Source organism: Barbatula barbatula (genome assembly GCF_947034865.1).
Source record: "Barbatula barbatula genome assembly, chromosome: 16".
NCBI lineage: Eukaryota > Metazoa > Chordata > Actinopteri > Cypriniformes > Nemacheilidae > Barbatula > Barbatula barbatula.
This window is the reverse complement of record NC_136779.1, coordinates 9382599-9409364: the sequence shown is the minus strand read 5'-3', so window position 1 is coordinate 9409364 and position 26766 is coordinate 9382599. Positions and strand designations below refer to the sequence as shown.

The window sequence follows — 26766 nt, the reverse complement described above, 5'->3', positions numbered from 1 at the left end:
GGTGTGCTGTTGCGATGTACTGCCGTACTCAATCCCTTTACATCTATCTTTGAGGGGTAACATGAATGGGAATCAGTCTACAGGTTATGCCTACAGGTTAAGGTTGCTAGAATTCCTCCCTTTAGCGTGCACACACGTTTGTTGTGCCTTTTAAGTCAATGGCATTTTTGTCAGAGGAATCCGTTTTCTCCTGTTTAGCGGGAAAATGATGGAGCGCTCGCACCTGCTTTATGGGATTGCTTAAGATTGAAGGAAGATTTCTGAAAGTTCGAGTCAAGCTGAGATATGAAAAACGCAACGTGGGCGGAAATGAATCCCTGAAGAAATTCTCGGTGATGGAGAACGTACGTTTATGAACGCGTTTATTGGTGTGCATGTGAAAGTGTTTATATGGTGGCGGTTTTAGTGTGAATTTTTTTATTTTGAGTTCAGATATGAAGTCAATCTCCTCTCGGTCTCCAGTTCGTTTCATCTGCCTGCTTCACTTTATATCACCCTGTGCCTTAACTTTCCTTCTTTCACCTCCCCCACATCATCCCCCCTTCATATTCCATAGTCAATCGATTCTGCTCTCTGACAGACAGCAGTTGCTTTTGATCCTAATCCTGTTATCTGTTTATACTGTGTCCTCAACATGGTGGCTGATGAGATTTCAATGCATTACTGTCACCCAGTTGCTGACAGCTCGCTCTCTGTGTGTGCGGTTATGTGTTTGTTGCCTGCTGTGACTGCGGTGGTGGCTGATGCAAGTGGATCGCTTGTATTTTTTATCAGCGGATTCAGAGTTTGTTTACTTGCAGGAATTTGGGTGTCCTGTTTGTAGGCTGTATGCTGCTTTACCTCTGTCGAGCGGTGGCGTTTTACTAAGGTGATTATTTGCTTGCATGCTGGGCTTCCAAAAATTTTCATATGAACTTACATGCTCGGATTTGGGTTAGGCTATGTGGTCGGCGTTTTGCAACGATTTTCGTGCAAAAAGTGAGGTTGTAGGTGCTGCAACAGTTTCCAAACTGGTTTTATTAAAACCCAAAAAGGTTAATTGTCTAGTTGTCAGTACCCATTATGAAATTCTGTGTATTTCAATACTTCAGAACAGCTATGTTTTTAAACATTCTTTTACATTTTTAAAATAAAGAAAATTTTAACAAATAACACGGTGGCATATTTTCTTCTCAAGTAAATAGTGCTTCTGGTTTTCACAGGCAATTATTCAACTATTCAGTCAGTAATGAGAGCAAAGAAATAAAGGCAGTGAGAGGTTTTGTCTTTTGCTTTTCACTATTGTTGGTTCATTAATTTTCATTTATATTGAAGTAATTTTATCATCAAATATTCAAATATTTTACACCATATTTATTTACGTTTTATGTTTCTTCTGTCAACCTCACCAGTCAGAAATTTTTTGTTTTGAGCAAAGAGTGCATTAGGTCACGCATAGCCGCATAAGCGTTACTTAAACACAGACGAAGAAGCATAGCCTACACCTGAAAACAAATAGTTCATTTTTTATTAGTATCCTCCATCTTTCCAAATTTCAGGTACTTTTGGATCTGTCAGACTTTTTTTCTGTTTCTGAGTTTCTATCTTGTAGTTCTCTCAGCGTTAGAGTATTGGTTGCTGCGTGCATCTCAATGTGTGCTAAAGGCAGGCCGTCTCCATTACCTCTCAAAATAAGCTCGGAAAGAAGCACAAGTGCATCAAACCGAATTGTGTTTTCAGGAGGCGCATTAATTAGTCATGATGGTCGAGACGAAGCATCCCTCAAGATTTTGAGCATCACAGATCCCTTTTTTCTCTTCTTTGCTCTCTGTTTCTCTCGCCTGCTGTCTTTCACCCTTCTCATATTTTCGCTTCTCTATCTCTCCCTGTTTCACACTTCTCTTCTTTGTTGTTTGCATTTTGCCTATCCATTTATCTATCTCATCTCTCTTCGTGTCCGTCTCTTGACTATCAGTAAATGATGTATTGCTGAGTCTGGCCAGGATGAGCGCCAGCAGTGATAAAGCAGTGTGCTGCCTCCGTTTTTTCCGTCCTCCATTTTGATTCAGTGGAGCTGTCCACGCAGATATGCGCTGAGGCATGCACACCGACACACGCCTGTGACTACCGGCTTACGCACACACATTATAAACTGCAGTGGTTGTCAGGCAGCTTGGTATCTTTCATTCTTCCTCAGAAAGGCTCAGGCAATGTCACCCTTGAAATAAAGGTGGAAGACAGAAACAAGCACGCGATTCTAATCCTAGTGAGAAGCTTGCGTAGGCAACATTGTAAGGCGTCATAGGCAGGCTCCTAACCACAAGGCCATCTTTCGAGAAGAAAATTCCTTGCATTGTGATGACAACAATGTTGATTTAAATATGCTCAATTAATTGTATTACTAAAAGTATGATGAGGATAGTTCAACTATGACAAATCTGTATTCATCCTTAAGTTGTTCAAGGTCTCTGTGTACACTCTTAAAAATAAAGGTGCATGAAAGGTTCATCTTTATCTTACTTTTTTATAATCTGAAGAACCTTTTTTCACCACTTCAGATGTCAAAGACTCTTTATGGAACCAAAAGGTTCTTTAATTGCATTGAAGAACCATTTGAGGCACCTTTTTTAAGAGTGTATGTGATATTCACTGTCTGTGGAACACAAATGAAGATATTTTAAGAAATGGCTTTGTGGTTTCGTGTCCACACAAGGGAAGTCAATGCAGTCCAATGATGTTTAGTTACCAACGTTCTTCAAATTATCTTCTTTTGTTTTCTGCAGAAGACAGAAAGTCATACAGGTTTGGTTGAGAAAATGTGGTAAACTATCCTTTTAGATGAAAATGTGTTGTTACCCAGTAATTCTATTCTTTGAATCTTTATGTGCATTAGATTGTGTTGCCTGTTTAACATCGTTCAAACACCAAACCATATTTAGGACTCTAGATAGTACACCGCAGTTCACTATGTTGGACAGAGCCGATGCCTTTTCCTTTATCATCACAAATGAATACTTAGACTGACTGTCTGACGGAGCCCCTTAGCTTGGGTTGCTATAGAAACACTGGTACTTTCGAAGATGACCCAAATTAGTTTTCTAGCAGCCAAGCGTAGACGGTCTCCCACCTGGGAGGGTAAAAGGAAGATGGGAGGAGGAGAGGAGAGAGCAGAGGAGGTTAGTTAAAGCAGCTACAAATGGAATGAAATGGCAGAGACAGGCAGTAGGAGTTAAGGCTGAGAGAAATGGAAGGCAGATGATGATTCCAGCAGCTGATGGACAGATATAGTCGATGGGAGATATGAAGACACAAAGTCTGGTGATTTAATATTGTGTAGTATGTGTCAAGACTATACATGAAGGCAGAGATTAGATTGTCGGGGGACGTAGTACATCTATAAAGGTCAGTTTGAGGTGGTGGCGGCAGAAAATGTTCAGAACTCTGAATGCTTATTACGAGCCTAGTCAGATTTGCCCTACCATACGATAATCAGACTAGGGGATTACACGCAAACAACAAAATTTCATTGTGAACACCGAATAGTTCTTAGTGCCTACCTACATTTTAGTTTTGCTAGTGATGCTTAACGACAGCCATCGATGGCAAAGGAACGCGAAAGGATTTCGTCTGCTTTTGTATCAGGATAATGTGTGTTCCAATATTGATTGAAGTATTAATAGACCACCCATCTCAAGAAACCGAATCGCCAAAATCGATCCAGACATGTCAATGGCTCATCACAGACCGAATAATGTCGCACCTGCTGACAACCTGGGCCAAGGCAAATCAAATAAGTCAATTAGCATGCAGGCAAATTTCCCAGTTGGGAACATTCCTTCGGGTTCAAGAGAGAGGGGATGTTACGGAGCAACCGAGAAATGAATTAGTCATTCGAGTCATCCCCGAGCGCGCTTCGGACACATTTCATTCCTAACCTCTTCCTCACGCCTGTTTCGGTCAGCACAACTGGTAAACAGATGAAAGTCCAGCCTTGTGCACTTCATGAATTCATTATAGCTCGTGTAAAGGGAATGCATCAATATATGTCTGATCTATACTAGAATGTTGTGATTATTATAATTGTGAATATGTAATCGTGATTATATGATATAACTGTGACTTTAAAGAGAGTGCCGAATGATGAGTCATTTTGCTGTACTGATGAATTTCCTAGTCAGTATTATAAAGTATTTGTTTTCCAGTACAAATATTTAAAATATTCATAAATCTGAATTCCTTTTCTTGAAAAGCTAAATATTGAGAGACCTTAAACTAAAGCTTTTTTGCTGAAAAAAATGAATTAATTGAATTAAATGACTTAATTAATTGAAATGAATTGAATTTATCAGCCAATGGCGTAAGATCAAACTTCGGGATATACATTACTTCATCGCGTTTTATATGAAATACCTAATTCAAATTAATTTTTCTTACCCCAATGGCAGATATTGATGTCTTGTTTTAAGCATACATTTTTAATGCTTAAACTTTTAAAATTTGTATTATTATTTTAATTATTGATTGCTATTAATATTATTATATATTTTTAATTATTTACCGATAATAGACTAATAATAGAATAATAGACTAAACAAAATGTTAACTGGATTACAGAGGTAATGGAATGAGAAACAAACTGCTTCAATATTCATTTAAGGTGGTAAAATGTTGTTAACTTTGTTACGTATGATGCATACGTTCCTTTAAAAAAATAATTCCGGCTCCTTGAGGTAGAGATTGAGCTATTACAGTTAAAAGTCTTGCCGGATTTGAATATGACCCGAACAGGAAAAACAGGAACTCCACTTCATGCCTGCTGGAACTCTCTGGAAACGTTAAACCCTTTATCTGTAGCCCACCATGCGCTGCGTAGGCCCCTCAGTGTGATATGTGTGCGAGCGTGTGTGCTCTGGATAAATATATTTGCTTTCACACTTCAGCACAGCGATGAGCTGATATCTAAATTTGCACAATGCGCGTGTCTATTCGAGATGCATGACTCACGTAGAAACAAAACCGATTTCTTCCAAAATCGGGTGCACCTTCCTCCACCCCGAACGTCAGCAAAAACACGTAATCAAACGCTGTAGTTAGTCTAGAATGAAAAAATGGAGATAAACTCTGGAATTATGGTTTTAGATCTAAAGCAGAGCCTTTTATCTGCTCCTGTGCTGTGCACTATTTGCTGATATTAAACCTCTCATTAGATTCAAACACTTTCCCTTCAACACGATAAGCCCAAGGCAACACTTTCTAATTAGTTTATGTGGCCCGCTGGTGACTGAAGTCGTTGTCTTATTTTTCCTCTTTTGGCAACAAGGTGTCATTATCACTCGTGCTGATCTTTTTTGAAGCGCTTGTGGCATGGTTGGCTTCGCTGCGTGTTGACGCACTTGTTAGTGTTTGGAGGTGGGTGCTGTGAACGTATATCTTAAGGCTAACGTAGCCAAGAGCAGCATGCATTCACATGCTATGCTTTCTATGTGGCAGAAATGCACAGCAATGCTGTCGCGGTTTCATAAGCACTGTTTTCCCCTTGTTAAGCCAGACCTTTTTGTGCGTCTTCTCTAAGGCTCCCATGGTTTTGAAAGAGACAAACACACTGCCAGGTAATTAGGGTGTTTTGGGCTGGTTTTGGAACATTGCGGTCTTCCAGTCGCCTAGCTTCTTACCTCATTAAAATTTGTGGCCATTAACCCAAAAGCTGTCCATTCCGCTCCAAGAGACCCTTATTTACTGTGTAGTGATCAAACTCTGTGTGTCAGTTCAGACGAATGAGTTTTCAGAGCAGTTGGTAAAAAGTGACTCTTTCAAATCATCGTTTCGCCCATACAAAAACACAAAAGAGGGCTCTTATATTTGGTTTGTTTCGCAACAAAGGGGACCTCAGAATGATCACAAGATATTTAAAATAGGCATCTTCAAAATAGATTTAAACAGGCATTAAAGTTAGATGAAACAACTATAAATCAAGATATTTAGGTAAGGTAATTTTTAACATACAAATGTAATATACATCTTTCTAGTAATACCAAGCTTTACAATATTTTACTGGGTAGAAACTGAGTGTCGGTTCGCTTTTTTAAATGACTTTCATAATGCAGCCTACTGTTGCTGCCAAAATGTTTGTTTGTAGACAAAGGAAAGTGATCAATTTCTTAATAAGTATTTATACTCTGCAAAATACCTGGCAACCCATGGTTTATAAATAAAAAAAATTGGAGGGGGAGTTGTCAAATGTGAGTATGGTCATTACGTTTGGGTGGGTATGGCAACCCTAGTCAAATAGTTTATTTACTGTAATGCATATTTAACTACTTAACTTACTACCACATGCCAGATATTTAAATACAAACTCATATAGTTTACTCAAATGCTTCCAAGATTAAATCATTTGAACTGTGCCATCCACATTAACTTTAAAGCTCTATACTCTAACTTTATGTTAACAGATTTATATGTTTCAATTATCTTTGGAAACTTTAGGAAATCCATCTGGGGCAAAGTTGATACCTGAGTGAAATATAACTTCTCATGAGGTTTAATGTTCAAACTCACATCAACAAGTTTGCAGTTGATATTAAACCAGAACGACAGACGACAGAAGCATCAACCTCTGAGATGCTGCAGTGCACTGACTCTATGTCCCTGGTGAAGTCTCCGCCCTGACCTGCCAGTCACTCTGGATCTCCAGACCGGCCCTACGGTGGGCTGATGTGTATGCGAGCAACGACTGGTGCGGGGGTTTGGATGACCACTGGGGCAGCTACTTCTCCTAGCATTTCTGACAGCTGGTCAATTGGCTTTAGAGAGCTGGAGCCGATCTTGGCTCGCATGCAGAGTGGTCTCAATGACCTTGGGCGTGCCCAGTGAGACGGCCGGGGAAAGTGAGATGAGGCATCCATATAAAAGAGAGCTAGAGAGAGAGAGAGAGAGAGAGATGAGCTTGCTGTTTGTGCCTTTTTACCTCTTTACTGATGTAATTCACACACAAATAAATTGATTTTTTACTAATTTTACTCCATTACTCCCATACTTTATTCCATAATCATTTATTCATCCTTGTGTCATTTAACTTCTGCGAAACACAAAAGAAGAAATCATGAGATATTTTATTGGTTTTGTGTCAGTGGGGGCAATGTTGTTTGCTCACCAACATTCTTCAAAATATCTTCTTTTGTGTCCTGTAGAAGAAATTATTGAAACTCATTTTGAAAACAAGCTTCACTATTTATGTTCTTTATTTAAAAAGGCGAATCGCTCTAAAGAATTCCCAAGTCTAATTAGATGTATTATATTTTCCTATGTCTCTCGCCCTTTTACCCTCTCTCTCCTTGCTCTGCTGAGCCCTGGAGAGAATTTATCCTCCAGGAAGCCTGGCTCAGTGTCAGCCTCTGCATTTCTCCATAGTGTTCCTGTTTACCTTTCAATGTGAGTTAATGCTCTGTCAACACCATTAATCCCCAGCATAATAGGGAGCGTCCGCAGTGTTTACCAGACTGCCGACAGCTCCCCGAGATTGATTCAGTGATGCTTTATGTCCAGCAGTCTGATCTAATGACACGGTTGTAAATTCCCAGCATGCATTGGGCCACGGCCGCAGGGGCTGGTGGCCCTGTGAAGTTTGTTCTTGCAGTCTGGGTTCAATCCTCACATCTGTTCATTGTATTGTACAGTCACGCTTTCTTATATGGACACTTCTGTTCATTTAGAGGGGAAGCAATAGTCACTTACGCTGACGTACGGTAATTGTGTTTTTCCACTCAGTTTTCCCACTCCTTTTAACTCACCCACTGCAGCGTATTGGCTAAAATGCACAAACGGTACGTATTCTTGTGCGTGCCTTTGTGTGTGACAGATAGAGAGAGAGAACACATGTGGGTGTCTAAATCACAATGAACACGTGGGTGTCTGAAATCACAATGGCAGATAGGCTCAGGAAGATGTGTCCATCTGTCAAACACATGTCGTGAGGTGTGTATGTGTGAATTGTCTTCGGTTTGGTGCTGAGAACTTCGATAGCTGGGGTGAAATATAATCTCTATTCCATTTCTGTATGCGACTGCTTTACTGTCATAACCCCAATCCTTCTCAAAGAAACTGCCAATTTGGGCCGTGTGACTCAGGCACTATGGCTCAGTCTGGGTCTGGATCTGGAGAGTCTGATAATAGAGCGAGTGTGTCAGTCACTCCTTCCCTCCTGCTCTCAGTCATGACAGAATTTTTGTTGTCCTGTTAGTACTTTACTATTATATGCATCTTTCCCATAAGTATTGTAGATTTTTAATTTGTGGTTGTTTTTTAAAACAGTCTGGATAATCCTTAGGATCTAAACAAATCGCAGGCTGGATTCAAAAAACTGTTCTTAAGACAAAATCTGAGGTTGTTCGTAAGATAAACTATAGGAAGCTCATAAGAATGTTCCTTCTTAAGAAGTTTTCAAATATTTGCTTAACAACATCTTCTTTTTTTCATAAAAATGAAATAATGCTTTTTAAATCAATCTTAAGATGTTTTTTTGAGAATTCAAAAAAATGTGAATTTAAGAGAAAAAGGAAGTTCTTCTTAAGAATGTTTCATGAATCCACCCCCTGGTGCCGTAATTAATTCCTTAAAGGGATAGCTCGCCCAAAAATTAACTATTTAATCACAATCATGCCATTTTTATAACTTTCTTCTGCAGAGCACAAAAGAAGATTTTTGAAGAACTTTGGTTACCAAACATTGAATCCCATCAACCTCCATTCAATGGACACAAAACCATTTTAAGATTTTTAATTACATAGTTTGTGTTTTAGTGGTTTTGACAAAACACTAAGGTGGATCAATTATGGATTTTGGGGTGTGAACCATTCCATTAAGAAGTGAAATAGAAGAAAAATATAGCTTGTTGCATTTGGTGCCCTCATCAGTCGACTGCCAAATAGTGAGATTTAAGCAGAGAAAATGTAACAAAACAAAAATAGATTAGAATATATTGTTACTAAGACTTTTGTAATGTGGCACAAAGCACTATGAATGCAATTTTCCAATTTGTGACATGATGAATTGAATGATTTCAGCGAGTCAGATTCAGCGAGTCAGTGACTGCAGGAATTCAGAGTTCAGGAATCAGACCAGATTTCCATCCCTGGTTGTTATTTTGACTATCCATAAACTACTATTACTGTAGTAAAATTCAAATTCCGTCTAAACACAAATGCTGTACCCTATCATGTGTAAATTTCCTTACTCTCTATATTAAATAAACAAACAGTATTGCACCAAACACTAGAACTCAATTTTTAGTTCTCAGAATTGAGATAAACATCTGTTATTGCCTCCAGTGGGAGATAAATTGTGTATCTTAGATCTCTGCAATCTCTCGCTTTGTTCTCAGAAGGACAATGTTGATCTCTGAAAATTTACTGTGATCAATCACTCACCTGTTCATTCTCTCTCTGTTCACATATTGGCAAAATAAAATATGACTGACAGGCTGTCATGCCAATACAGCGCTGCTGCACAGTTTGCATGTCTCTGATGTTTGCTGTCTAGGGATTGACATCTGTTGAGATTTCCGCACCGAGCGTTACTCACGTTGGGTTTCAATTAAAGCAGCCTCCATCTTACAACAAACTCCCATCACGGGTGCAAAAACTTGCCTCAGGAGCCGAACCTCGATAATAGCTTTCCCATTACAAAAACAGCAATATTTGTAAGACCTCAAACTCGCCACAAACCTACGGGGAAGAGGCTAGGAATTACATTTAGGTTCTTATTGGATGCTATTTGAAGCACGTTGCGAGATAGCACTTCTGTTTCTTCCCCCCCCAAAATCAGAAACCGTTTGCTGTGAAGGCGAGTCAAATCCAACCAAGATGATTGTCAGATTTCTACTTTTTCTTTATTAAGGGGACAGATCACACGTCCACCCAGTTGAACCGCTGATGCCTTTTGATTCTCTATATGTGAATGCCTTCAGTTATTTTATTTATTTTGAGATGGAGTAGAAACCAGAATAGAGGAGCTTGGGAACTGTGAAAGAGAAGAACGATTTTGTTAGCGGAGCAGCCATGCGGGATGAGATAAGTGACGGGGGCAGTGCTAGTGTGTGTATGTTGAGCAGTGAAGCATGTGTTAGCACTGTCTGTAGTCACTTCTGAAACGTGTGTTGCTGGAGCCACAAACTGGTGTAATGCAGGTCACATACTGCAGTCAACTCTGCAGAGTTGGGAGGCTGCTTTTAAATGTTTTTCTGTAGAAATTCTGTAGAAACTGTTAGCTAATTTTATGAACTTCAGATGCCGTGAACTGAAAGTGAGATGATGACATTTTCACCTCAAGTTGTGTTACCTCAAGGCCAAATATGCAAATAAAGACTGTCTTGTGTAAATCAAAACAATGCTTCCAGATAAATGCTGTGGTTTAGTGCTTAAAAACAGAAATGATTCGCCATCATAAAAATATAGAATAACTGGTAACTTAACTTTTTTAATTGTACTATTTTTTACTGTCGAATTGTGAATTTCACAATTGCCTACGAAATTGTGCCCAACAGCTTAACTTATAAATCGTTATTGTTGTTCAACTTTTAATTAAAAAAACATTTTATTTTTAAATAGTTTTCCAACACAATCTCACGGCAAAAATGTAACTCATTTAGACTACTCCGTATACATTTGTATGATCTCATTCGTACATTTTAGTATCATTAACTTTTGCACCAGTGACGTTAGGTGGGTCTATTGCTCCTCTTGTAATTGTGCGATTTTGTATGATTCACAATGTACGAATTCATACAAATTCGCCACCTTGTGAAACGGATTCCCATGAGATCAGGTTGGTTTTCCACATTTGGTTGGGAAGGCGGAGCTACTTCGGACTTCTGAGTTATCTTAGGTTGACTATGACTGGTAAAATTGCTTGACTTTTATATATATTCAAATTATAATCCGGCGATTGATTCCAACATATGCTAAATGTAACAGTTGTTTTGTATTTAACTAATCATGTTTAAGTTTTATTTATTCCTTTATTCATTTTGTTTGTTTCCCGATTACATCCTTCATTGATCTCGACAATAAAAGAAATGAAATAAAATTAAAGATGGACGCAGAAAACCAATTAAGCCAGCCTTTCCTTTAACGCATATACAGTATATATGTTAACACTTGAAGCATGAAATGAACAATTGGATATATTTGGGAGGCCGAATTATGTAGATGAACTGAAGGTAGAGGGAAGGGGGGCTTATCAGACAGCGACAGAGCTGCTCCCGTAGCTCGTCTCTGGGTGTGTGCGTCTGTTTATGGATCAGGAGTCATTCATAAAGCCCTTGCTGAGGTGGCCTGTGTGTGTTGACGGTTGTTTACGTCTGTGTTTATGGAAATGAAGGAACCCGGGGGCCGACGTGAGGCTGAACTTCCACCTTGAGAAGGGTGTAGCTTCCTCCACACGCACCTCTGCGCTCCGTCTTCCTGCCAAGCTACGTGCTTCCCCATTTATCAATTTCATAACCTTTTCTGTTTTGTTCTTGCCGTCTTGTTGTTGGAGAATTTGATTACCATGGGGTTCAGGGAGAGGAGATGCAGATCTGACTGTAATCGTCCTGTTTGTCCCAGCTGGTGTACAGAAATGAAAGGAAGGTTTCGGCTCTAACTGCGCATTTCATATCCACCATAAGGTCTAGAAACAGTTTGCTGCCTTCGGCTAGGAGGACGTTCTGCCGCGTTCACTGTCGAGTGTGGTTCGAGCTGTCCTGTGGCCTGTCTTCGCTGTCATCCCACTCTATGGGAGGTCCATTAAATTTCCTTCTTTGATCTGGTAGGCACGGAGGGGAGCTTCCGCACAGAAAATGAGCGGTTACGTCTCGCTCCCACAACAGTCTTAACCTGCTCTTGTTTTCCTCTGCACCAACAATTACCATTAGAGCTTGCCAACACCCTCCCTCCGCAGTCTGTAGTTACCCAGGGGAATGGGAGGGAGAGCGTGTGTAAAGCACACATTGATGTGTTAATCACATTTCGGTGTGTATTTGGGTGGTGCTGTCTAACTGTGAAGCAGTGTGTAGCGCCGCCGCTCTAGCCATCAAGACTTACATCATGGATTTTTAAAATGGCTACCGGGGCGACAATCGCAAATGCACTTCATGTGGCTGGGAGAAAGAGAGGAGAAAATACTTCTCAAAGGCTTGTACACACTGAACTAATAAACAACACATGGAAATGATCATTTTCTTAATCACCATTCTTATTTTCCAGTTAAAATATTGAAACATGATTAATACAAGATATTTTTGTTTGAACAATTGCATGAGACATTAAGAGAATATGATTAGTTTTCTTTTCCCATTGGCAAATCTCTTTTTGTTGTTGTTTTCATAAACCACACTAATATTTTTATAATTTTTCATTCTGCTAAAAACAAGAAAAGGCTTTTTGCCGATGTAGCCATTTCTTGTTTTTAGCGCGAAGAAATATTATAAAAGTAGAGGTTTATGAAAACAACAACAAAAAACTTAGATATTCTCAGAAAACAAATGGCATTTCATTTTGCTTCACAAGTAAATGTATTTTGTTTTAGGGATGTTTAGCTAACAACAAAAAAACAAAATATTGTCAACTGTAAAAAGTTGAAACTGGTATATAGAAACCTGTTAAATATAGAATAGTGTAAAACACTGACCCAACAAACAACAATAGAGCTAACACACTGATCCCCTTCAACTACAGATGAGCGTTACTGTAGTTTAACTAATATATCGAATTAGCTTTGATTTAATATTTTTAGTTTTATGTAAATTTCATGTTTAATTTTCATTGGTGCTTTTGTCTTTTTGTCAAGTATTTGTTTACTCATTATTTTGCTATGTAAGTGTCATTTTTATTTAGCTTTTCTTTAGTTTTTATTATTATTTTAACATTTAACATATGGAGTCACATCAGCCCTGTGAATGATATGAGATAACAGTTGGTGGCAGCTCTTTGAAGGTTACACCTTTGAGATACGGTACAAATGATGTGGTCACTCCATTAGCGGTTTCACAAATCAGTGTGTGAGAGTGTAAACAGAGAGGATCAATAACCTACAGTCTATAACCGGAGATACATGGTTATAGAACGAAAAGCGTACCCTTGCTGTGCTATGTTATCATATGTATCAAGCTTCTAAAAATACCAGTCTGAGAAGACGGCTTTTTCATAGCGCCAGAACTTACTTGAAGGATTTAGAGACTGGTGGAGGCACAGGTTTGAGATAATGGCATTGATATGCAGTGAGGATGAGAGACATCTCTGAATGCTGGCTCCTATATAAGGTCTCTGCTGCGATGGAAAGATCTATAATGAACCTGCGTGTATATGTGAGCATTGATCGTTTGCGAGGTAGTTCTGGCACGTTTGGACCGCATGCCATATTGCGTCCATGCTGGAAAGCTTCTGCAGCGAGGGTAGCACTTTGAGAGCTGAGATTCTGAGCTCTCCTCCCTGCTGTTATTCAATATCAGCACAGACCCATGTATCCACATTCACGGTCGGCCGATAACATCAAATTACACTCATCCAGCACAGAGCTCTGACTGGGTTTACAAAGAACATCTGTCTCTCTGTCGATCTCTCACACTCTGTCTTTCTGTCTGAGGGGAATCTTGTCGGTTTGTTTGTAAAGAAATAGCTTATTTCTGTTATTATTTGATGTTGCAAAGAGGTATGACTGTGACTGTCTGTGGTGGAACTAAATGTTAGAGTTGAGATAATTATGCTTAGCACTGTTTATATACAAATGAATGTGAATAGGAACTGTAAAGCTAAAGAAAACATTGAATTGTCTTTTCGACTTTTTAATTAAAATATTTAGTTAAAATATAACAATAAATTTCGGTTTTCAAAGCTATAACAAACTTTGTGTGACAAAACAACCCTAATTTTAAATCATTAGCATATTTTTATGGCTTTGTTGATGTCATTGATTCGTATTTTCAATATTCGGTCACTTCACACAAAGTGGCATGAAATGGGATTTTTAAAATTCATATTACAGAAGAATAAACTGCTTTTATGATATTTTAATGGTGCTCCTTTTGTCAGGAGCTTGGTGAACCTGGTTAATGTTCCGTTTATTTTTATTGACATTTTTTTTAAATTATGTTTTCCTTTCCTCAAGTCATAGGGGCGAGTGAAATAATATCATTTTTATTTTTGGGTGAACTATGCCTTTAGCTTCTAACTTCCGCTTGCAGTCTCTCTCTCTCTCTCTCTCTATCCTGATTGATCTTCTGCATGTCTCAGTTTGGCTTATTTCAGTTCCACTTCTGGTCTCTCTGACGCTCTTTTCCTGCTGATCTCTCTTCTCTCCACCTCTGTTTCTCTTGATGTATGTTTATATCCATCCCTCACTCACCCTCTTCCTCGCTCGCTCTCTCTCTCGCTTTCGCTAATGGGGTGCTCTGAGGTCTTGTGCGCAGGGAGGGAGGAATTGGCAGAACACTGGGACATATGGCAGGCACTGAGTAAGAGGGTTGGCTGCTGATTTGATGCTCTAGAGAGGTAGCTGGCTCTGACAGGTCAGACAGGTCCCAGAGCATGAAGGAGGACTTTCCAAAATAAAAGCATCTGCATGGGTTTCTCCAGAAGAGAAAAAGCTGTGAAATAAATAACATTAGCATTAGAATCTGTTTTCTATCATATCCTTGGCTGGTTTCCAGATGCGGTGCGAACCGTATCTCCTCTGAGAAACTGGCAGAAATCTGGAGGTTTTACGTCATTCTTCAGCATGCAAGCCTCTCAGTTTAATGCGTTGTACCAGAGCGCCTTTTCAACCAGGTGTGCGTGTTCCTCAGGGAGTACTTCTGAAGATTTCATTTTGATCAAATAAAAAGAGCCAAAGTTACACAATTAAAGCAGTTCTTAGATCTGACTTTTAAGGAATTTGACTGATTCATTCAGACATACTGTACATAGGAAAGAAATTTGCGATTGAAATGCCACTATATATATATTTTACATACAGTACATGCATTAGCAAGTATGGAAACCATTTTAACATTATTTTTAGTTTTTCTGAATTTACTATTTATAGTTGTGTTTAGGTAAATTGGTAATTTTTGTTTTATTCTGTGAACTACTACTAATACTTCTCCCAAATTTCATATAAATCGTTTTTTATTTGCATTTTTTGGCAGAAAATGAAAACTGAAGAAACATGTCAAAATAACAGAAAATATGCTCTGTATTTTTTCAGACCTTAAATACTGAAATGAGTTCATATTGGGAATAGTTTTTTTTAGTAATTTTTATCGGTTTTTATCACAGTTTTCATGTGTCTTGTCATGCTGTAAGTCTTTCACATTACTGTTGGATGACTTTGTCACTCCTGAGGTTTAATTCTGTAGAAATTCAACAGACACTGGACTGAAAATTGACACAATACATCTATAAATGCTGATTAATTTAAAATTTGGAATGGTCTTCTAATTTTTTTCAATGGCTATACAGTATAAAAAAAAAATATATATATATATATATATATATATATTCCTATTGATATATCTTTATCTTCCTTCTATTTTGAAAAATATTGTTCATTTATATTGGAACAGTTGTTTAACTTTTGTCCCTTTGATAGATGCTCTTTAAGTTAACAAAACTTGTGGATTTAACATAGGCTATTTGATAACTGCAAAGAGTTAAAAAGTTAAGGGACATTTTTGCAGTTGTGCAATGAATGGTTTTTACTCCTTTGGAAACACTGTCCTAGATATCGACTGGTGTTTAGAAGCGGCGAGCTTCCACACCTGAGAGGAAGTTCAAAAGTTAAGATGTATTCGTTAGAAGAGGCAGAGATGCCTGCAGGACGACAGGCTGTGTGTCTGGGTGAGGCTGGTTTGTCTTCCTGCATTAGCATAAGAAAGGCTGTAATGAGGCGCCGTGGAGGTGGATGGAGCTGTTTAGAAGTCAGTTGTGACTTCGCGCTGCATGTTCCACAGATTCACGGCTATCTTTCGAGATTCATCTATATGTGTTTTGAGCATTTAGCTGAGAGTGTCAAAGCTGTACGTAGGAAGACATTTAATAGTAGTTTCTCAGAATAATCATTGCAAACGCTTTTGCTATGAAATGTGAAAATTGCACCCGATTAAATCACTTATAAAATATCTGTTTCATACTTTAATATGGAGGAAAATAGATTTGCATAACCTTTATACCAAATACCTGCACAAATACGTGTTCTCCCGGTCTTGTCATTAATCCATCTCCCATCTTCTCATCATTTAAATTAGGAGAAGAAAATCACTGAACGGTTTCATTTTGATCATTTTCGACCTCCTATAACAGAGAAAGAAAATCAAAAATCATTTCTCTTCCAATACAGACAGCGCTGCCATTTTCAGAAATTCTAATTTCAGACATAACAGCATCCACAATGTAACCGCCTCGATATCAGAAATAATGAACCCGACAGTCTTTTGTGCTCTTTGTATCTTCAGCCGTCTCATCCCATTCACCCGCAGATTTATGATGGGGCGAATAATCAATCAAACAATAAATCAATATTCAACAAAACACATCTGCGGCCAGTCAAGTGTGAAACGCCACAGCGCTGCCTGAGAATAGCTTCACGGGTCTTGGAGATGGAGAAATTTTGATAACTGGCCTTATCAAGGTCGGCCCGGCTAAGCAAACTGAATAAACTTGTCACACGTAATGTAGGGCCCTGTCAGAACGCTGCGGAAAAAATGCCACAAGCAAATTAACTGGAATTACACTTCCTCGCTATCCGACAATATGTATTTATGTTATGTCAGTTAATGCAGGGAATGTACTCGAGGCACGTCTTAGTAGCTGAAAGAGTTTACTGCAAGCGTAAGTAGACCTCAGAGTCAGTTTAATGGTATCTTTGCTGTCCGTGCTCCTTGGCTCCTGGTATATATTTAGCTTAGGTAATTGCGATGTTATTATGTTCGCTTGTTGTCACTCCTGTTGTTTTTCTTGCCGTTGTTAGATTGAGACTCTGCTGTGGCTATGGAGACACTCTCATTAACTCACTGTGCTACCAACTCCAGTGGCAAAACAAGCCGCCTGAGTGAGTGCACTGCTCGCTGGGAGACACTTACTTAAGGTGTCTCCTCTTGTCTCATGACTGCTCCTCTTCTTTCCTCATGTCTCCTCTCTTCTCCTAAACCCCTCCTCCCCTCTCTTCCAAGCCATAATAGCATTGATATAAATTTATGTCATATCCATCATGTTGATATTTGGGCTATTGTCAGAATAGAATTAAATTTAAACCTATGTGGGCGAGGTGAGTAACTACACACAATTATCATACAAAGCACGCAAGGGCGCACACACACACACACACACACACACACACACACGAAGGGTGCAAATTGTTCGGGGATACGCTGCGCCAGCAACGAATTAGAGCGGAGGACAATATTTTCGCTAGAATTTTGAGGGCCGCAGGCACGGGGAAGGTGCGAGAAATGGAGAGAGAGTTGGTGATAAATGATAGAAAGGGTAGATGTGTTATGGAGGAGAGAGAGGGAAAGGTGTGAATGCACACACATGTAATATGGGCTTACTTAATTGCTTCTGCTTCCTCCCAGAATGCCTTGCAACTTCAATATTTCCTTTGAAGGTATTGTTTTCTAACTGCTCTACTACAAAGAAACAGCAAGGTTTTTATTTAAAAAAAAAACTTTTGGAAGAGTTATAAAAAGATTATACAAAACTTTATGTAGGCCATAACGGAAGTCTCTTAAAACTACTTAAAGGGATAGTTCACCTAATAATGAAAATTCTTTCATTGTTTTCTCACCCTCTTGTCATATTAAACCTGAATAACCAACTTTCTTCTGAAGAACACAAAAGAAGATATTTATAAGAATATTGGTTTCAGAACAACAGGGGTACAGATTGACTTGCATTGTATGGACACAAAGCCAATGCTATTCAATGGATACCACCATTGTTTGGTTACCAACATTTTTTAAAATATCTTCTGCAGAAGAAAACAATCCATATGGGTTTGAAATGACAAGTGGTTGACTGTCTGTACATAAAATCTCTACGTAAACAATCATTTGGTAGTCCATTGACGCTAGAAATTCCACTCCTGAGCTTAAAGTGTAGTAAACTGAGATATCTAAAATGTTGTGGTCTAGAGAGAAAAAAAGACATCCTGAAAGAATCCCACATCGCCAAAAGGGACAGCGGATAGTGATACCCAATTGAATACTGTGGTTCAGTTGGACACCATTATTAAATTTAACACTGATAGCATGCGTTTGAAGGTAGGCTGTTCCCCCCACACAAACTCTTCTCAGGCAGATAAAATACAAGTGGCTAGGCTATTACCTGAATGGGTTTGTAAGTAATCTTTATCTAGTAGTGTAGCTTGAAGTTGATTTATCCACGCCCAGAGCCTCAGTCTGCCTTTCAGCCCCACTGTCGTTTATCTTGCCTCTTGTGTTCCCTACAGCTTCACTTGGGCCGTGATGCTAAAACCTCCAGTATATAGAATTCGCTATAATATACCACTATAGAGGTCATTAAGAACATTTGCCTTAAATCCTTTGGGATTAAAGATCAAGTCGTACATTTACAACTGAAAGCACTGATGGCACAAGGCATAACATTTACACTTTACTAGGTAACAGTGCAATATTTCTCTAGAGTATGCCTTGGGATGTAACTAATGTTGAAATACATTCATTTTTTCTTACATATTAATTTACCAGCGAGATTCTGTGGTGCTCACACTTTATGAAAATCAAATGCCTTTAAGCAGGTTCGACAATAGACTATCTGATATTAAAAGTTAATTGTTTTAAAAGCTAAAGCTGTGCTTTACCATGATATTTTGTAAGTGAATATTTAAAGTTTCAAATGAATAGGTTTTATGTTTATAGACATCTAAATTGGTAATGTTGGTTATGGAGATATTGTGCTTAGATATAATCCGGCAATTTGATACATAATTAATATCTTGCTATGTCCATATTTTTTAAATATCGTATTTTTATATCAATGTAAGGAATAAGATATACATCTAAATGAGTTTATGAAACGACTGCTGTTGAATATCAACTGTATAAATGTATTGCTTTCCCTGCAGTATTGCTAATTAGACAGATCCTGTCATATTGCGTTTATCACACACAGCACGTTTCAGACAATTGAAGGTGACACTATCGTCAGATTTTCTTTTTTTCTTTTTTAATTATGCTTTTTAATAACCCACCCTTACAAGGGGGTATTAAATGGCAGCTTTCATAAAGCACCTATCTTAACAGTGAGAGGAGAAACATATAAATTCCAACAGGAAAAGGTGTTACAGCATGTCTTCCTGTAATATGGGAGTTTTAAATGCTTGAGTGACTGTGTTGAGTCTTGACAGGCTGTCGCCTGTAGCGGTTATGAGCCACGGAGCATACAGAACGTGCTGCCCCAACAGTCCTGTCTAAATTTAAGCCGATGAAGAGGTAATTGCTCAATTAGTATACCGTACATCATTCACGGGTGATGCTTTTGTTTAAAGCTACTTATAGTGTATTCAAGCAATATATTTAATCAGTATGTGCTTTCCCTGGAATCAATCCTGTGACCTTGGCATTGGTAATGCTTGTCCTGTAGATCTTCAGATAAGCTACAGGAACACTGGATATCAACTATTATCAAGTCAAGCTGAAATCAAAATGGGTCCTATTTACTTTCTTAATGGGTCAAAGTGTGGTTGGCTGTATCACATTAGTGAGCGTAATTACTTTTAGCAGAAGAGAAACAAGAAATTCTTCTTAATGGCTGTATATTTAAAGTCTGAAAATTTAGTAATAGTGTTTATAAAAATTGTAGAATCTCTGGCATTTGGAGGCACATTTTAGCCAATAGCTTTCTATGGAGCATTCAATACACATTATTTATTTTATTTATTATGTTAACATAATATTTCTCTAAATAATTGACATGGTTCTTCACATTGACACGTCACCAACACATATTCGAAATAAAAAATGATCCAATCCGTGTCAGATATTAATTCTATATTTAATTTATAATGTGCTTATCACGTACTCAAAGCGCTTTCATAAATGCACCCTAAATGTTTCCCATCAAAAATGTCCTTTTATTTTTGAAATACATTGGATTACAGAAGTTAAAAGGTTGTGTGCATCAGTTCACGTCGCAGACTTCAATCTAAGTTGCCGGTAATTCCTTAAGCACAAATCAATATGGCAAAATGCCGTTCCAACAGGAAAGTATGTAGCGGATTGGCAGGTAGGGGATGAGAAAAAGAAATCAGGCCCATCTTAAGCTCCCGCACAACTTCTATTAGACTTGTCTGTGTCTGTTGACAGAGAAGGAATTATAATAAAGAGAGCTGGATTATCTTCTAATTTAGTCTGTATTTCATGTCATAGAAAGTGCTTCAAAAATGTTACCTTAACATTACTATAATGTTTTGTGCAGCGGTGTTAAATATTTTAAACCTGACCATGACCCTGCAATCCTTGAGTGTACGTTTTGTTGGTCATTTATCATGCATAAATGTAACAGCTGAGGTCATTTAAAGTTATACAGTAGTTCACCCAAAAATGAAAATTCTGTCATTATTTACTGACCCTCTTATCATTTCAAACCTGTATGACTTTCTTTCTTCTGCAAAACACAAAAGAAGATTTTTTTGGAAGAATGTTGGTAACCAAACAACGGCAGTACCCTTTCACTTCTATTGTATAGACACAAAACCAATGTACCGCTGTTCAGTTACCAACATTCTTCAAATTGTTTGGGCTGGGTTCATTCGAGGTCGGAAATGACAAGAGGGAAAGTAAATGATTACATCATTTACATTTTTGGGTGAGCTATCACTTTTATTTATTATCGAGAGGTTCCTGCTTATTTTCAGTTCCTATTTTATTTAAGATGAAAACATGTTTGATGACAGACCCTGCTATGAATACTAGTTAAAGTGAAAATTTTATCTCTAGAAAGACAAATCTGACGAGAGCTACCAGTGAAGTCACAATGATGAAACACTCATAAAGCTCTTGGTTACTGGCATCAGAATAGGGATTTGACAGCCATTTTGTAGCTACGGTAACCTTTATAATAGAAGTTATTCTGGGCATTCACTATACCTGCATGAATGTGCGTGTGTGTGTGTGTGTGTGTGTGTGTGTGTTTGTTTGTGCAAAAGCCTGTCTGCTGGTGACTCTGTGGGTGCCTTCCTGCACTGACTCACAATATCGCTGACTCTGTGGTATGGAGAGGAGATGGAGGAGAGCCAGATACAGCACCACCCTTTGGCTCTTTGAGCACAAACACACACACATAGTCTTTATCAGCAAAGGCAAAATCTTATTTAACTCGCAGTGGACACAGGAAATGATATGGGGGATGAAGTATGAACAGAGATGAAGCAAATGAGCCTTGTTGTAATCTCCAGGGTTTATCTCGAGAATATTCAAGATAATTCCCGAGCAAATGAGCTGCTCTTGTGTGTTGGGTTAATGGTGTTGCCAATTCTTGGATTTAATGTGGTTTGGTCTCAGTTTAAATTGCCTGTTAAAGTCATTAATATTCCGGATGTGAAGCAGACTGAGCCCACTGTAACTGTAGTGTAATTGTATTTACCGTAGAGAAAGGTAGCAATGGAGATAGGACTTCACACTTTATTAATGGAAGCCTCGTCTGTTAATATTTTAACCGTGTTCCCAAAATACACACATATCTGGGTGACAGTCGGTGCCGGTTCGTGCAAATGGGTAGAGGTAGTGAGAGAGCGTGTGCGTGCCCGAGTGTCTGGTTCTGTGCCAGCACGCCTACAGTAATGGATCTCACTGACTGATTTGGTAATTATGTCCTGATATGTGTGGCTGCTTTATTTATGGTCATCATTATCAAGGACCTTGGTTCTCATATATGAGCAAGATGGCTCTGACCTCAATCTCATAGGTGTGTGTGTGTACTGACAGCGACCAATCACTCTCAGATTCACAGTGGTAAGTTCCTTCAACACTTGACCTCCTTTACTTTGACTTGAAGCTTTTGGCTTCCTAGATGAATTTCAAAGCAAGTCTTGTTCCTTGGAACCCGATGGGCTGGAAGTAAGTGATCTGCTTTATATACTCCTTAAGTGTGTCTATCTTTTTAATAACACACAATCATATACACAATGAGACACCACACAGTATTGCCTTACAGTATGTTTGGTATTAATGCGTTTAAAGCTGGCTCTTGTATCTTAAACCGCTAGTCTGTTCCATACTTATCTGAATTTAATCCCCCGTGTTTCTTTCTCGTGTTCTTACAGAGAGGGAGGAGTACGTGGCCACCTTCAAAGGTTCTGAGTATTTCTGTTACGACCTGTCTCCGAACCCCATCCAGAGCAGCAGCGACGAGATCACGCTCTCCTTCAAGACCCTGCAGCGCAACGGCCTGATGCTCCACACTGGGAAGTCGGCAGACTACGTCAACCTGGCGCTGAAGAACGGCGCTGTTTCGCTGGTCATCAACCTGGGCTCTGGGGCCTTCGAGGCCCTGGTGGAGCCCGTCAATGGAAAATTTAATGACAATGCCTGGCATGATGTGAAGGTTACCAGGAACCTTCGTCAGGTAACCTTGCAGAAGAGGCAGAGGTCGAGATTGGATTAATAGGTGGCGTTTAGACTAGTGGCACTATAAAAACGGTTTAACCATAAACACTGCAATAAAAGCATTTGCCCGATAAACATTTTATTAAAGGTTTCTAGCTTATGAAAGTTAGAAATTTTGTTGAAAGCTGATCTTTATAGAGGAGAAAGTTTTAGGACTGTGGCACATGTTTTATATTTTAAGTGAGAGCTTGCATCAAAAAGCTACTAACATATTTATACAGAATGCATAAATTCATGCCATAAATATATGGGTGAACACACCCTTAACCCCTATATCTGACTAATATTTAAATGCAGTTTAATATCCATATTTTACTGTCACTGTTTGATAGCGCCACCTCTCACTACATTACATCAGAACGTCATCTGTCAACCCAGAACGGGTTTGAAGTGTCAAGGTTTGGAAGATATTCATGTGTGGTATGAAGTGGGATAGGACAGGCAATAAACATAAAACCTCAGTCATCTGTTCTGTCGTCAGTGAAGTCAGCACAGAGCCAAGAATAGGACAAGACAGTGTTTCGGAAGAGAGTAGACTAGATGTGTCCCAGAGGAACAGATACTTGGAGCTCAACGGTGCAGATGTTTTGTCTGCTTCTCTTTTCCTTCTCTTATGTTGTCCTTTTTAAATGTTTACTAACCTGCTTTTGGTAAAAGAAACTAACCTTTCATCCATGGAATGTGTCATTTACTAACCTGTTACCTCTTACTAACGTGCTACGCTGATGTACTAACCTTGGCAAGAGACCATCTTTTTTGATTGAGGAACGGTGTTCTGTTCACAGTTTTTTAATTTCCTTTCTCCCCCCTTTCCCACAAAGCACTCAGGCATTGGACACGCTATGGTAAACAAACTACATTGTTCGGTAGATATCATTCTAATTGTTTCTTAGTTTGGGTTTGCCGTGTGTCTATTTTCCTTTTTTTGAACCGTAGACATCAATACTAAACAAAAAAAGGGGGAAAATGCGGTTGGTACTCTTTACGCTTACTTCCCCTGCCCCGCCCAAATTCCCCTTTTCTTTTTCTTCTCATTTGGTTCAGTTTCCTCAGCTCTTAGTGTCCCGTCCATTTTCTTCCATTTATTTATATATATATATTTTATTTGATTGCATCTTTTCTTTTTTGTTGGGTTCTTTTGCATAAGGTTCTGCTCACTGGTCTCGGCTGGCTGGCTTTGCGGCTGTCATTGGTCCAGCCAGCTTCTGAGACCCATAACTCAGCATGCCGCGCGTTCCGGCCAACCCCGTGTACTAACACTGCTCCATCGGTACTGTACATTCGAGGCTGGCGCGGGGGGCCTGTCATCCTGTCTTTTATTTTGGTTTCATGTGAACACGCTTATGCATGCCGACACGTCCGCTGTGATTGGTCTCATGTGCTGCAATGTGTCCTTCTCCCTCCCCTTCTCACTTAATTCATTACTGTGATATCTAACCTCAGAGAAGCATTGTCCTTACTAACCATTGTTTTGCATGCGGAGAGGGAAGGGATAATGAAGCATGCGTCCATTCGAGCTGATGTGTGCCAGTTGTGTCTCTGATTGCCTGTGCTTTCATTTCTAACCTCTTAGCACGCTTTGTCCTTTGTTTTACCTCATATTAAAACATTAACAACTGCTGTTACTACTCACATGCACTGGATTCATACAGTACTAACTCTCAGAACACACATACTACTAACACCATTTTTGTGTCTGCTGATTTAATTTCCTTGCTCTGTGGCACCACTACTGTATCAGCCTGGGCTAATGTGCCGCAGACTTCCTCTGCTAACTTTAAGCATACTAGAACCTTAAAACACAGAAAGACCAAAAGAAAAACAAGCAATAACTAAGAATCTTTCAAACAGACATGAAAATGGGTTCACATTAAATCAGTAAACAGAGACAAGAAATAACTAAATACATAAATAAGTAGCATTAAAGGCTGTAAAACAAAACAAGCATCCAAATCCTTACGAGGGGGACCAAAGCCCTTTAACAGTATTCAAGTTATATGTGAGTATAGCGTGTCCTTTCCCTGTGCTTTGTTGTCTAGGTTACAATATCCGTGGATGGAATTCTGACCACCACTGGATATACTCAAGAGGACTACACCATGCTGGGCTCTGATGACTTTTTCTATGTTGGGGGGAGTCCCAGCACTGCCGATTTGCCCGGATCTCCTGTTAGCAACAACTTTATGGGCTGCCTGAAAGAGGTAAAGAGCACATGATCTTTGATATGTCCTGCAATGTGTAAGATGGTCCAATCTTATGGACAGACAATGTCTGTCCCGCTTGCATTATATTTTAACTTTATTTTTATTTTGTATCTGCATAGTTAGTTGCAAACAATAAAAATAAACTGGGGTTGGTGTGGTACAAATAGGTTCATTGTATTTGCATGTTAATGACAAGACATCTCTCATATAGTCTTAGACTTTATTGAAAAGTTGGGATTAAAAAAAAAAGTGGGCTGAAAAACATTGACCCTGCCGACTTATTGCATAAAATTTCACTTTTCCTCTGTTAAAACATACAAAATGCATGAAACTTTCAGTCAACACACCAAAGAGAGAACACACCAATGGAATCAGAGACTCACATTTTAATGCAAAAATGTTTACATTGCGTATTAGTTCTATCATTTGTATTAACTGTTATTTTAGACATTGGCCAATAACTTAGCTGTACTGCTGTCTCTGGATTGGTTTTCTTATACAATGGGTCCCTGCACACTTTATCACTGCACTGTTCTCTCTGGCCTGTTAAAGCTTTTAACACACACATCAACAACTGAGGGAATTATTCATCAGTTTTCACAGACTCACAATGGCGATGTGGTGGAAATGCATTTTGTAATTAACACGCTGAAGTTTCACATCTGAACACTGTTAATCTGAAAATGGGTCACAGATCTTCAACAGTGACAGAACTTACCAATAAACAAGAGTGTGACAAATAGGCTAAATAAGTAAATAAAATTTTTTTATGAGGAAGTGAAAGGTCTAATGAATCACATTCTGATTCTCTGTGATAGATGGCTGCCCACATCCTCATATGCTCTGGTTACGATCTATGCGATCATAGTGCTCCTGAGAGGAAAACTGTGGAGAACATGTTGTCTCATCCACCATCTTACTTTCTTCACGTTAGATATGCATCCCTGTGGAATACAGAGTCCTCTGGTAGAGCAGCTGGTGAAGTAAAAACAGTGCCAAGAAGTTGTTTCCGTGTGTGATGCAAAATGTTATTGATGTGACACACTGTGCGAACAGCGCCTCACAAACTTCAACTGGATTGAATGTCAGCCATTTTTGTTGCATGTATATATATATATATATATAAAGAAAATTTGTATTCAGCAAATTGCATTGCACTGGGGAATACGTTTTTGGTCATGCAAATTACCTTAAAGCCACAATATGGAAGAATATCTAGTGCTCTGCAATATCCTCAGTTTCTGTTTGTAGAAACTACGGCAACATGCAAATGCGGAAGTTGTTATACAGCATCTGGGACGCAGCATCTGTTGTTCTGTTATTTTGGATCACGATTACTCTTTGGCGAGTAAAGGAAACCCCAAAAAGCGTAAACATAGTTTACTGTTTAAGCGACGACTGTATGACTGTTTTAAACACGTAAACTGTGTAGCATTACGTTACCAAATCAATTGACAAAGTCCAATATCATTTGCGGGATAACGTAGCATTACATTCTTTATAAAGGGTACCATAATGTAAAGTGTTACCAATAATTTATTTTGTGTTCCACAGTAGAAATAGTCTATAGTCTAGTGAATAAATGATGGCCAAAATTGATTTATATCAATTACCTGTTATCTATAAACAGTATTATTTTTGACCATTTCAGAGAACAAGAGTATATTTATCTGGATACATTACCACAGATGGGCAAGCAGGAATTGAAGCAGGTTGCATGCTGTACAGTCCAGTCTGTGTTATAATAACCTCAAAAACATGAAAATTAAAACATTAACCCAGGGTTTACCAATAAACAAGGTAACAATTCTAGTACCCAGGATTAATTGCAAACCCAGGGTAATGTATAAACAGTGTGAAACAGAGCCAGGATTGTGTTATCCCAAGGTTTAGAATCACACAAAGTTAACAATTTTAAGTGATAAAGTCTTAATGTGTCTAAATGAT

General features: G+C 38.8%; 1 protein-coding gene across 4 annotated transcripts in view; it reads left to right on the top strand.

The window, feature by feature from the left end:
* nrxn1a (neurexin 1a) overlaps window positions 1-26766 on the top strand; it is a gene marked incomplete at its 5' end in the record, with an annotated part of 147715 nt that overhangs the window by 36749 nt on the left and 84200 nt on the right. For 3 of the 4 annotated variants that reach the window (XM_079475757.1, XM_079475760.1, XM_079475759.1), the window contains 2 exons: window positions 22273-22574; window positions 24655-24816. In XM_079475757.1, the coding sequence (XP_079331883.1) occupies window positions 22273-22574; window positions 24655-24816 (464 nt within the window). Of the gene's footprint in view, window positions 1-22272; window positions 22575-23436; window positions 23461-24654; window positions 24817-26766 lie in introns of all 4 variants that reach the window. The other variant, XM_079475758.1, reaches the window with a different exon arrangement.